Source organism: Hemitrygon akajei, chromosome 13 (genome assembly GCF_048418815.1).
Source record: "Hemitrygon akajei chromosome 13, sHemAka1.3, whole genome shotgun sequence".
Classification (NCBI taxonomy): Eukaryota; Metazoa; Chordata; class Chondrichthyes; order Myliobatiformes; family Dasyatidae; genus Hemitrygon; species Hemitrygon akajei.
In genome coordinates this window covers 44,584,989-44,598,908 of record NC_133136.1, presented here as the reverse complement: position 1 = coordinate 44,598,908, position 13,920 = coordinate 44,584,989, and the positions used below count along the sequence as shown (strand labels likewise).

General features: G+C 39.7%; 1 protein-coding gene across 4 annotated transcripts in view; it reads right to left on the bottom strand.

The window, feature by feature from the left end:
- Window positions 1-13,920, bottom strand: part of ipo11 (importin 11) — a 420,430-nt gene that overhangs the window by 212,860 nt on the left and 193,650 nt on the right. For all 4 annotated transcript variants that reach the window (XM_073064510.1, XM_073064512.1, XM_073064513.1 and 1 more), the window contains one exon: window positions 11,213-11,293. In XM_073064510.1, coding sequence (XP_072920611.1) covers window positions 11,213-11,293 — 81 coding nt within the window. The remainder of the gene's footprint in view (window positions 1-11,212; window positions 11,294-13,920) is intronic.

Genomic DNA, 13,920 nt, shown 5'->3' with positions numbered 1-13,920 from the left:
CCACAACCGGAAATTGGTGCCATGTTGCACAAACCAACAAACCAAAAAGAGCAACTGCTACTTTTACGAGCCAATCAATGACCAACAAAGCGGAAGCGGCTTTCGACCAGCAAATAAGCTAACCTCCCACATGACAATTCCAGTTAATTAGGTCATCAGTTAATCAGGGCAGCCATTACTTGGACAACTCTTAAAGCACAAAAACTAAATCGTGAAAATTGCCAGACATTCCCTTCATTTATTTGGTACACTGTGCCTCTTAACTGGACTGTTGTCAAACAGTTTTTGACTAGCATCAGTCACATGCACTTGCATGGCCATTAGACACTACACCATGATATGAGCAATCAGTTTTTAAATTAGTAGCAGCTGTGTGTGTTTGGGTTCAAAACTCAGTGATTTTTGTCATAAATAGAAATAAGCACTGAGAAAATTTGGAACCGTTTTGCTCACCATGGTTTCAAGCATTCAGGCTTGAAGATGCAAGATGTGGCCAGGAGTGAAAATAATTTCACTTCTTCAGCAAGTTAGGAATTACAAAGAACTTGAAGGTATTGATAATCATATTGAATGTTACAATGAAGATTTAGAAGATACAACATTCGATTGTATTGTATGAAGCCAGTCGATTATCCAGGTGTGTGCACTGATTTTGTATATTTAGTCAATCAAAAGAACACAGCAGATGAATTCTTCCATCAATAAGTATGAGCCCAATAGTATGAATGGCAGCGATGCTTCACTACCAGATGAACTCAACGCCTTTAATACACGCTTCAAAAGGTAGAACACAACTACCGCTGTGAAGATCCCTGCTACACCTGATGACCCTGTGATCTCTGTCTCAGAGGCCGATGTTAGGCTGTCTTTAGAGAGAGTGAACCCTCGCAAGGCAGAAGGTCCCGATGGAGTACCTGGTAAAGCTCTGAAAACCTGTGCCAACCCACTAGCGGGAGTATTCAAGGACATTTTCAACCTCTCACTGCTTTGGACAGAAGTTCCCACTTGCTTCAAAAAGGCAACAATTATACCAGTGTCAAAGAAGAATAATGTCGGCTGCCTTAATGACTATTGCCCGGTAGCACTCACATCGTCAGGCTGCTATTCATCGACTATAGCTCAGCATTTAATTCCATCATTCCGACAATCCTGATTGAGAAGCTTCAGAACCTAGGCTTCTGCACCTCCCTCTGCAATTGGATCAAAAACTTCCTAACTGGAAGACCACAATCTGTGCGGAATGGTGATAACATCCTCCTCGCTGACGATCAACCCAGGCGCACCTCAGGGGTGTGTGCTTAGCCCACTGCTCTACTCTCTGTATATACATGACTGTGTGGCAAAGCGTAGCTCAAATACTATCTACAAATTTGCTGATGATATGATTGTTGGTAGAATCTCAGGTGGTGATGAGAGGGCGTACAGGAGTGAGATAATGTGCCGCAGCAACAACCTGGCACTCAACGTTAGTAAGACGAAAGAGCTGATTGTGGACTTCAGGAAGGGTAAGACGAAGGAACACATACCAATGCTCATAGAGGAATCAGAAATGGAGAGAGTGAGCAGCTTCAACTTCCTGGGTGTCAAGATCTCTGAGGTTCTAACCTGGTCCCAACTCATCGATGTAGTCATAAAGAAGGCAAGACAGCAGCTATACTTTATTAGGAGTTTGAAAAGATTGGGCATGTCAGCAAATACACTCAAAAACTTCTGTAGATGTACCGTGGAGAGTATTCTGACAGGCTGCATCACTGTCTGGTATGGAGGTTACTCCGCAGAACTGAAAGAAGCTGCAGAAGGTTGAAAATCTAGTCAACTCCATCTTGGGCACTAGCCTACAAAGTACCCAGGACATCTTTAGGGAGCGGTGTCTCAGGAAGGCAGCGTCCATTATTAAGGACCTCCAGCTTCTCACTGTTATCATCAGGTAGGAGATACAGAAGCCTGAAGGCACACACTCAGTGATTCAGGAACAGCTTCTTCCCCTCTGCCATCTGATTCCTATATGGACATTGAAGCTTTGGACGCTACCTCACTTTTTTAACATACAGCATTTCTGTTTTTGCACATTTTAAAAGATCTATTCAATCTACATAACCCATGTACTTGTTTATTTATTATTATGATTTACTTTATTTTTTTCCCTTTCTCTGCTAGATTATGTATTGCATTGAACAGCTGCTGCTAAATTGACAAATTTCATGTTGCATGCTGGTGATAATAAACCTGATTCTGATCATTTGGACTTCAGTTAAATGGTAATCTATCTTTTTTTAAAAAAGACCTTTTATCTATTTCCATGAAAATTCAGCTAAGTGGGGTAGCCATTTAATTAAGCCAAAATGTACTGGTTCTGATGTCTCCCAATTAACCAGAGTCCACTGCATTAATGTTTTTATATACAAAGCCTTCCCAGTCTACAAACACCTTACAGGAATAGAAACCTGTTGTTACCTTGGAAGCAACCACATCTTAAATTTTAGATTTAATTTTGAACTCAGTTCAGTATTTGAATAATGTGTTTTAATCGGCAATGTTTAAATTCACCCACGTGCAACTTAAAATTGTAGACATCTAGAAGTGCTAATGGTTACATGTTGCAAATATAACATAGACTTGCCTAGCAAATCAGTTACAAAGCTTCTTTTTTAGCATTGTGTAATTAAAAATCCTTTTCTTGCTATAGATTACTATTGTGACCAATTCCATTCCAGAACATTCAAATATGCACTTGGTGAGGCAATTTCCTCATTTGAAGTCCATGCACAGATATAATTTCTAATCCAATGGCATGACTGGAGCATTGCAAAGGAATATTGATTATATTGTCCTGAGGAACCTGTGATGAAGATTAATTGGTAATCATCATCTCTGGCTAGAGCATAATTCCTAAACATTACTCAATAATAACCCCACCGTACCCCCCATTCCATTTTTAACCTCACAATGCTCTCTTTAAAAGAGAGACTTCCACCTCCAATCCCAACCCCATACAAATAACCACATTCCAGCACCAACAGCCAATAAAAATGTCAGTCCTGAATTTTTATCCCTTTTCCACAGGATTATCTGGTCCCCACCCTCACCCCAGTTTCCAACAAAGATAAATCAGATGTCCAACTCATCAATACCTGTCTATCTTCCTTCCTATAACACCGATCAAATTCCACAATCCCAACATTGCCTGTCCAATTTTCCTCACAACACAAATCCCAGCTTTGAAGATAATATATTTAAGGTTCTTGGTCCTCCCAGCAAGCTAGGTTATAGCAGATGGCCAATAATTTAATAGTTGTGAATGCCCTTCTTCCATGCCCTTCTTCTACATAACAGCACTGAATGAGAATAGTTTGATTAGTTCCAACCACATTGTGTGGAATATGCCAAAATACTGCACCAGTCAATCACCTGATCTTGGTCAAAAATATAATCATAAGAGCTGATATGCAAATCGTACAGCTATAGCAGGGTAGTTATTTTAACCTGCCTGCCAGAGGAAGGACTCAGAGAACTTCATTCTTCTTCACCAATGTATGAAAATGTTAACAACGTAGAAGACTGTGACCCCAAAATGGAAAGCAGCTTGAAAGGACTGATGGGAGCAATGTCTGAGACTGAAAACCCTAAGACATTTCAATTAAGGACAAGAAGAATGAAACTGCTTTTATCCACCAATAAATTACTGCTTCAACAAAAATGCAAAACCAAACAAAGCACTTTTATTGAGAAAATTATTAGCTATATAACATGAAGACAATGTCAGTTTTATTAGGGCAATCCGAAGTAGAAAATAGGTTTTACTTCTTAAAGTCTTTCACTGAAAATTTTGGTCGTAGAAGTAAAACTAGTTTTCTAATCAAGAACTAAGTAAACCAAGCTTCTTGAAGGGAGATCATACAAGCTAGAACCTTAGCTGACAGGAAATAAGTAAATGCTGGCTATGGTTGGTTGGAATAACTTTGCATGTTTTGATCATAACCATCTGTTCATATTTGAAACAGATAAAAATTAAATTCTGCTATGGCATTGTAAGCTAATGGTTTCAAATCCAATACCGTCATTAGAATACTACAATAGAGATACAGGCCCTTCAGCCGACTGAATGCATCGCAACCTGATCTTCTCCCTATGCCCATTTACCTGCACTCAGACCAATTCCTTGTAAACCTATCCTATCCAAACTTCTCTTAAAAATCACAACTGAACCCTCATCCACTAGCTCCACTGTCAGCTCATTCCACACTCTCACCACCCTCTAGATCATCTCTTAGGTTCCCCTTAATTATTTCACTCTTCTCTCTTAATCTAATACTTCTCGTTTTTACCCCACCCAATGTGGGGAAAAGGCCCGAATGCATTCACCCTATCTATATAGCTCATAATTTTAAATGCCTCTACAAAATCTCCCCTCATTCTTCTGCATGTTGCTGGGAATAAAATCCCAACACATTCAATCTTTCCCTAATTCAGGTCAAGTTCTGACAGCATCCTTATAAATATTCACTGCACTCTTTTAAGCTTATTGATAACTTTCCTGTAGGTAGGTGACCAGAACAATACACTAAACTCAGCCTAAGCAATGTCTTAAACAAATTCAACAATAACACCCAAACTCCTAAATTCAATGCCAATGTGCTAAAAGCTCTCTTTACAATGCAATCCACCTGTAATGCCATTTTCAATGAATTATCGATTTGTACTCCCAGATCCTTTGTTCAGTGACACGAGTCAAAGCCCTTCCATTCACTTCTCCTGACTTGTCCTCCCAAAGTGCAACATCTCACACTAATCTGTATTAAAGTCCATCTATCATTATTCAGTGCATTTTCCCAGCTGGTCAAGATCACACTGCAAGCTGTGATAGCCTTTCTTCCTGCCCACTACGGCCCCAATCTCGGTGTCATCCACAAATTCACTGATCTAATTTACCACATTATCACCTTATTATTAATGTAGATGATAAACAACAAACCTAAGCAGTGAACCCAGTGACACAACACTAGTCACAGACCTCCAATCAGAGAGACCCTTGGCCCGAAACGTCGACAGCGCTTCTCCCTATAGATGCTGCCTGGCCTGCTGTGTTCCACCAGCATTTTGTGTGTGTTGTTGTTTGAATTTCCAGCATCTGCAGATTTCCTCGTATCTACTACCAACAATCTAGTTTCTCAACTAGGCCAATGTCGGATACTTAATCTTGAATGTCAAGAGTCTAAACCTTCTGGACCAGCCCGCCAAGCAGGACATAAAGCCACGTTGACTATCCCTATCTCTGCAGACCTCCTCTATCCATATACTTATATAATCTGTCCCTTAAAATACCTTCCAATAACTTACCCACGACTGAAGTCAGGCCTGTAATTGTCATTTTATTCTGTTTTTCTTAAACAATGGAATACCATTAGCTATCCTCCCATCCTTCAAGACCCCTGTAATTTCTGCACTAGCCCCCCAGTATGTCCAGGGTGACACAATGTCAGGTCCTAGGGTTATCCACCCTAGTTTGCATTAAGACAGCAAGCACCTCCTCTTCTGCAATCCCGATAGATTTCATGACCTCAATATTCTTTTGCCTCAGTTTTATAGTCTGTGTTGACCTCGCAAGTAAATACAGAATCAAAACATTCATTTGTATGCATCACTGAATCATGACTGAAAGAAGATAATAGCTGGGAGCTCGATGTCAAAAGATATACACTGTATTAAAAGTACAAGCAGGAAGGCAGAGGAAGTGGCATTGCTCTATTGGTAAAAAAAAAATTAAATCAGTAGAAAGAGGTCACATAGGGTCTGAAGATATTGAATCATTGTGGATAGAGCTAAGGAAGAGTAAAAAGACCCTGATGGGAGTTGTATACAGACCCCCAAAAAGTAATAAGGATACAGCCTACAATTTACAATGTGAGATAGAAAATGCATGCAGGTACTGTTGATAGGGGAAATCAGGCTGGTGCTGGATTCCAGGAGAGGGAAAGATATGGTGTGCCTACAAGACCACTAGGGGATCAGCTATTCTGGATTGGGTGTTCTGTAATGAACAGAATTGATTAGAAACCTTAAGGTAAAAGAACCCTTAGGGGCAAGTGATAATAATATGATCAAATTAACCCTGAAATTTGAGAAGAAGCTAAAGTCAGATGTATCAGAATTACAGTGCAGTAAAGGGAATTACAGAGACATGAGAGGGGATTTGGCCAGAACTGATTAGACAAGAACACTGGCAGGGATGACGGCAGAGCAACAATGTCTGGGATTTCTGGAAGCAATTTGGAAAGCACAGTATGTATACATCCCAAAGAGGAAGAAGTATTCTAAAGGAAAGATGACACAAATACGGCTAACAAGAGGAGTCAAAGCCAACATAAAAACCAAAGAGAGGGCATATACTCAAGCAAAAATTAGTGGGAAGTTAGAAGATTGGGAAGAGTTTAAAAACCAACAGAAGGCAACTAAAAAAGTAATTAAGGTAAAGATATGAAAGTAAGTTAGCCAAAAATATTAAAGAGGATGCCAAAAGTTCCCTCAGATACCTAAAATGTAAAAGAAAGGCGAGAAGGGATAATAGACTGCTGGAGAACAATGGTAGAGAGGTAGTAATGGGGGACAACAAAATGGCAGTTGAACTGAATAAGTATTTTGCATAAATCTTCACTGTTGAAGACACTAGCAGCATGGTGGAAGTTCCAGGTGTCAGGGGTCATGAAATGTGTGAAGTTACCATAACTAGAGAGAAAGTTCTTGGGAAACTGAAAGGTCTGAAGGTTAACTGGTCACCTGGACCAGATGGTGTACACCCCAGGGTTCTGAATGAGGTGGCTGAAGAGATTGTGGGGGCATTAGTAATGATCTTCCAAGAATCACTAGATTCTGTAATATTTCTGGAAGATCAGTAAATTGCAAATGTCATTCCACTCTACAAGAATGGAGAGAGGCAGAAGAAAGGAAACTATAGGCCATTCAGTGGCTGGGAAGATGTTGGGGTCAAATATTAAGGTTAGGTCTCGGGGTACTTGGAGGCACATAATAAAATAGGCCATAGTCAGCATGGTTCTCTCAAGGGAAAATCTTGCCTAACAAATCTGTTGGAATTCTTTAAAGAAGTAACAAGCAGAATAAACAAAGGAGAATCAGAAGATGTTGTGTACTTGGATTTTCAGAAGCCACACATGAGGCTGCTTAACAAGCTAAGACACCATGGTATTACAGGAAAGATACTAGCATGGATAAAGCTATGGCTGATTGGCAGGAGGCAAAGAGTGGGAATAATGGGAGCCTTTTCTGGTTGGCTGCCAGTGACTACTGGTGTTCCACAGGTGTCAGTGTTGGGACCAATTCTTTTTACGTTATATGTCAATGATTTGGATGATGGAATTGATGACTTTGTTGCAAAGTTTGCAGACGATATGAAGATAGGTGGAGAGGCATAGTTTTGAGGAAGGACTTAGGTTGGGAGAATGGGCAAATAAGTGGCAGATGGAATACAGTGTTGCCTATTTTCTAAATGGAGAGAAAATACAAAAAACTGAGGTGCAAATGGACTTGGGAGCCCTTGTGCAGTATTTGCTAGACGTTATTTGCAGGTCAAGTCTGGTGAGGAAGGCATTTGCAATGTCAGCATTCATTTTAAGAGGGCTAGAATATAAAAGCAAGCATATAATGTTGAAACTTTATAAACTACTGATGAGGTGTATTGAGAGCAGTTTTGGGCCCCTTACCTTAAAAAGGATGTGCTGAAATGGGAGAGGATTGAAAGGAGGTTCGCAAAAATAAATCTAGGATTAAATGGCTTGTCATATGAAGAGCATCTGATGGCTCTGGACCTATATTCAATAGAATTCAAAAGAATGAGGGGTAACCTCATTGAAACCTATCAAGTAGTGAAAAGCCTTGATAAAGTGGACGTGAAGAGTATGCTTCCTATGGTGGGAGAGTTTAAGACCAGAGGGGGGCTTTCTTTTAGAACAGAGATGAGGTGGAATTTCTTTAGCCAAGAGTGTTGTGGTGAATCTGTGGAATTCTTTGCCACAGGCAGCTGTAGAGGCCAAGTCTTTATGTATATTTAAGGCAGAGGTATGAACAGAGCATGAAGGGATATGGGGGAAAAGCAGAAGAATGAAGCCGAGTAAAAATTTGATCAGCCATGATGGAATGGCGGAGCAGACTGAATGGGCCAAAATGACCTAAATCTCCTATGTCATATCAAATCATTTAAGCCCTTAAATTTTATACCAGCACACCTTCCTCTGTGCACCCCAAATGTTTTACTCAAATAGTGTGGAAATGCTTATTTAGATTACCCATTTTGTGGTGGGGAAAGGAGATGCCTCATTTCCAGCAGTTCAGCAGAAAAATTTTTAAAAATCCAATAATTTTGATGCAGAATTTTTAAAAAATAACCTGTAAGTGCTTGTCACCTTGCAGACACTAGTGTATGAATGCTATGAGTAAACTTGTGAGTGAGGAACTGAACAAGCTGAGGAGTTTCAACCAGCAAAGAACTTCTCCCGATTGGTTCAGAAAGCCTCTACAGTTTTTGATATAACTAGAAAGAAGCTGATCACAAACTTGCATTCAACAAGTAACATTAAGGTCTTTGCCACTTGTTGACAGACAATATGGAATACTGTACATTCACTTGTATTAATACTAAAAATTTCACCTGTATCAATACTAAAGATGTCACTTGCACGATATATACACATTTGTACATGTTTATACAGGACACTTTTCCAAAAAAAAAGTTAGAAAGTACATCAAACAGGGTGATTACCAGTTACTATGGTAACTGTGTGTGATAAGAAACACGGCCTTCCAACAGTTCCATCAACATAGAAAACCTACAGCACAATACAGGCCCTTCAGCCCACACAGCAGTGTCAAACATGCCCTTACCTTAGAAATTACCTAGGGTTACCTAGCCCTCCAGTTTTCTGAGCTCCACGTACCTGTCCAGAAGTCTCTTAAAAGACCCTATCGTATCCGCCTCTACCATCGTCACCGGCAGCCCATTCCATGCACTCAGCACTCTGAGTAAAAAACTTACCCCTGATATCTCTCCTGTACCTACTTCCAAGCACCTTAAAACTGTGCCCTCTCGTGCTAGCCATTTCAGCCCTGGGAAAAACCCTCTGACTATCCACACGATCAATGCCACTCATCATCAGGAATAGCTTCTTCCCCTGCTACCCGATTCCTAAATGAACTTTGAAGCTTGGACACTACCTCACTTTTGTAATATACAGTATTTCTGTTTTTGCACATATTTTAATAATCTATTTAATAAATGAAATTGATTTACTTGTTTATTTATTATGCTTTATTTTATTTATTATTTTTCTCTCTCTCTGCTAGATTATATTTTGCATTGAACTACTGCTGCTAAGTTAACAAATTTCACATCACATGCCGGTGATAATAAACCTGTTTCTGATTCATCTTATACACCTCTATCAGGTCACCTCTCATCCTCCGTTGCTCCAAGGAAAAAAGGCTGAGTTCACTCAACCTACTCTCATAAGGCATGCTCCCCAATCCAGACAACATCCTTGTAAATCTCCTCTGCACCCTTTCTATGGTTTCCACATCCTTTCTGTAGTGAGGCGACCAGAACTGAGCATAGTCCTCCAAGTGGGGTCTGACCAGGGTCCTATATAGCTGCAACATTACCTCTCGGCTCTTAAATTCAATCCCATGATTGATGAAGGCCAATACACCGTATGCCTGCTTTATTTGGAGCATCTAAGTGGCAAGACCTTTAGTTTTTAAAGAATCTAGGGAAAGTAACTATCTAGAAAGTATCATAGACTAAAGGAAATGAAAAAGATAATGACATCCATAATTGATAATATTAACTGTGTGCTTTAAAAGTAGTTTGCTATCAGAAAATATTGAGCTGAGCAGGAAATCCTGCATTTATAATCCTGATAAAAATGTAGAGAGGAAATCAAGTAGGTTGGCGATTTTATAGTTCACAAGGACTAAGTGAGGTCATCCACAATAACTATGATTCAAGTAATTCTGATATTAGTAATTACCTGAACAGCTACAGAATTTGAGGCTAAAATAGAACAAATGATTGCTTGTCTGCCAATGTGTTGCCTAATTAGTATGCAGTGTGACAGGAGTCCTAAATACAGTCGGCTCTCTTTATCCGCGGATTCAACCAACCGCAGAGCAGGAAAACCTGGAAGTTCTCTCTCCAGTACTCGTTATTTGAGCATATAGAGACTATTTTTTCTTGTCATTATTTCCTAAACAATACAGTATAACAACTATTTGCATAGAATTTACATTGTATTAGGTACTATAAGTAATCTAGAGATGATTTAAAAGTACAGGCAGTCCCCGGGTTATGAAGAAATTCCGTTCCTGTGTCTGTCTTTAAGTTGGATTTGAAGTTGGAACAGGTACATCCAGCATTATTTAGCGTCAGTTAGTCAAATGTTTTTCTTAGTATATAGTATATATTTAATCTTTTTCTGCATATAAAAAACTTAAGAAACATACGTATTTCAATAATTGAACCACTGCGTTGCTTAGTAATACTTGTAGCTTTCATCGGGGCAGGGCCTTTCATATGCTCCATTAAAATTGTTCCGATCGTTGACCGACTGTAGCCTAACGCTTTTCCAATGACCGTTAGCGTTTCGTCTCTTTCTGATCGCTTTATTACTTCCACCTTATTTTCAATCGTGATCGTGATTATTTTCGTAAACAGAAACATTGCCGATTCAGAGCTGCGCCAGGTCCTAATGCCCACCACACTGAGGTAGGTTAACTAAACTCCAGGGTTCCGCTGGGATGAAGAGACCAGCGGGATGAAGAGACCAGGTGGACCGCTGCCAAATTTGATGATGATGAAAAGAAGTCCAGGATCCAACTGTACAAAGCAGGGTGAAGGCCGAGATCTCTGAGCTTCCTGTCGAGTCTGTATGGAATTATGGTGTTGAATGCTGAACTGTAGTCCCAGAACAGCATTCTCACATACATCCTTTACTCCAGATGTGTAAGGGCGGTTAGTAGAGCAGTGGCTATTGTGTCATCCGTCGATCAGTTGTGTCGGTAGGTGAATTGTAGGGGGTCCAGTTTGGGTGATAGCATGCTGCAGATGTAGTCCTTGACCAGCCTCTTAAAGCATTTGCTTATGATAGTAATCGTAAGAGAACAATGAAAGCTTCTTCAACATTACCAATTTATAAATTAAAGTCACTACCTTAAGTACTTGAACTTGTCCTTCAGTGGTGATATCCTGCATCAGTTCACAGAAGGATTGGCACAGAGCAGCTGCAAAATTCTGCAAGAAATAATTTTCACATTTGTATCAACTAATTTCATATAAATTTTCATAAATATCAATATTCAATTGAAAATACTGTAGCTAATAGCAAGAGTGGCTTATTATACTGAAGTAGTACAAAACTTATATTTCATAAGGCACATTTTTAGAAATAAATTCCAAATGAACACAAAATTCTTTCTCTTCATAAAATTATGAACCAAACATTTTTATTGACGAATTGTTAGTAAGAACAAAAGACTGTGAAAACAGCTCATGAGTTTTAACTCAACATTAACTGCTGAAACAATTGTGCCCTTCCTTTCTAACAGATTGGAATAGAACCAGCTTTTTGTTTTGATGCTTAAAATGAGAAGTCAAAACATAACACATTCCATTCAAGTTATTATTATGCTTTGAAAAGTCAGTGAATTAACAAAAATTAACACTATTTCTATTACAGTAGTAAATCCTCATCACTATTAAATATCAAAACTAACTGGAATAACTCAACTTAAAAAGCCAGACACAGAAAAACAGCCAACAAAATCAGATTAAGAGCCTCAAAGCCATTGCAACAACGTTAGTCTGAAGTTTGTAGATTGTAAAAATAATGAGTGTGACAGTGTGATGTGGAGTCATTGCATGGACTCCACATCTCCTGACAAAATAAAACTGGCTCTGCTGCAAAAATAGGTGCAGATGTTTTATATATACAGTTTCAATAAAAAGTATTTAACCTCCTTTGGAAGTTTTCATGTTTTATTGTATTACAACAATGAATCACAATGGATTTAATTTGGCTTTTTTGACACTGATCAAAAGAAATTGGTCTAAATTTAGTCCAGTTATTAAACACAAAATAACTGATGGCATAAATATTCACCACCTTGAAGTCAGTATTTGATAGATGCACCTTTGACAGTAATTACAGCCTTGAGACTGTATGGATAGGTCTCTATCTGTTTAGCAAATCTGGACTCTGCAAATTTTTCCCCATTCTTCTTTACAAAACCGTTCAAGCTTTGTCAGATTGCACGGAGATCATGAGTGAACAGCCCTTTTCAAGTAAGTCACAAATTCTCAGTTGGATTGAGTCCTGGACTCTGACTTGGCCACTCCAGGACATTAACTTGGTTGTTTTTAGGCCATTCCTGTGTAGCTTTGGCTTTGTGCTTGGGGTCATTGTCTTGCTGGAAAAAAAGTTTTCTTCCAAGTTGCAGTTCTCTTGCAGACTACATCAGGATTTCCCTGTATTTTGCTGCATTTGATTTACCCTCTTCCAGGGCCTGCTGCAGTGAAGCATCCCCCACAGCATGATGCAGTCACCACCATGCTTCATGGTAGGGATGGTGTGCTTTTGATGATGTGCGGTGTTTGGGTTACACCAAACATAGCGTTTAGTTTGATGGCCAAAAACTCAATTTTGGTTTCATCAGACCACAGAATCTTCTTCCAACCGACTTCACAGTCTCCCACATGCCTTCTGGCAAACTCTATCTGAGAGTTCATACACAAGAGAAAATCTGCAGATGCTGGAAATCCAAGCAACACACATAAAGTCCTGGAGGAACTCAGCAGGCCAGACATCTATTTCCATAGATGCTACCTGGGCTGCTGAGTTAGAACCATAGAACATTACAGCACAGAAACAGGCCTTTTGGCCCTTCTTGGCTGTGCCGAACTGTTTTTCTACCTAGTCCCACTGACCTGCACCTGGCCCATATCCCTCCATACACCTCTCACCTATGTAAAAGTGTTAAAAGTGAGTCCACATTTACAACTTCATCAGGCAGCTCATTCCACACTCCCAGCACTCTCTGTGTGAAGAAGCCCCCCCCCCCCCCTTATGTTCCATTTAAACTTTTCCCCCTTCACCCTTAACCCATGTCCTCTGGTTTTTTCTCCCCTCGCCTCAGTGGAAAAAGCCTGCTTGCATTCACTCTATCTATACCCATCATAATTTTATATACCTCTATCAAGTCTCCCCTCATTCTTCTATGCTCCAGGGAATAAAGTCCTAACCTATTCAACCTTTCTCTGTAACTCCGTTTCTCAAGTCCTGGCAACATCCTTGTAAACCTTCTCTGCACTCTTTCAACCTTATTAATATCCTTCCTGTAATTCAGTCACCAAAACTGTACACAATACTCCAAATTCAGCCTCACTAATGCCTTATACACCTCACCATAACATTCCAACTCTTATACTCAATACTTTGATTTATAAAGGCCAATGTACCAAAAGCTCTCTTTACTACCCTATCTACCTGTGATGCCACTTTTAGGGAATTTTGTATCTGTATTCCTAGATCCCTCTGTTCTACTGCACTCCTCAGTGTCCATTTATCTTGTATGTTCTACCTTGGTTTGTCCTTCCAAAGTGCAATACTTCACACTTATCTGTATTAAACTCCATCTGCCATTTTTCAGCTCATTTTTCCAGCTGGTCCAGATCCCTCTGCAAGCTTTGAAAACCTTCCTCACTGTCCACTACACCTCCAATCTTTGTATCATCAGCAAATCTGCTGATCCAATTTACCACATTATCATCCAGATCATTGATATAGATGACAAACAACAATGGATCCAGCACTGATCCCTGTGGCACACCACTAGTCACAGTCCTCCACTCAGAGAAGCAAT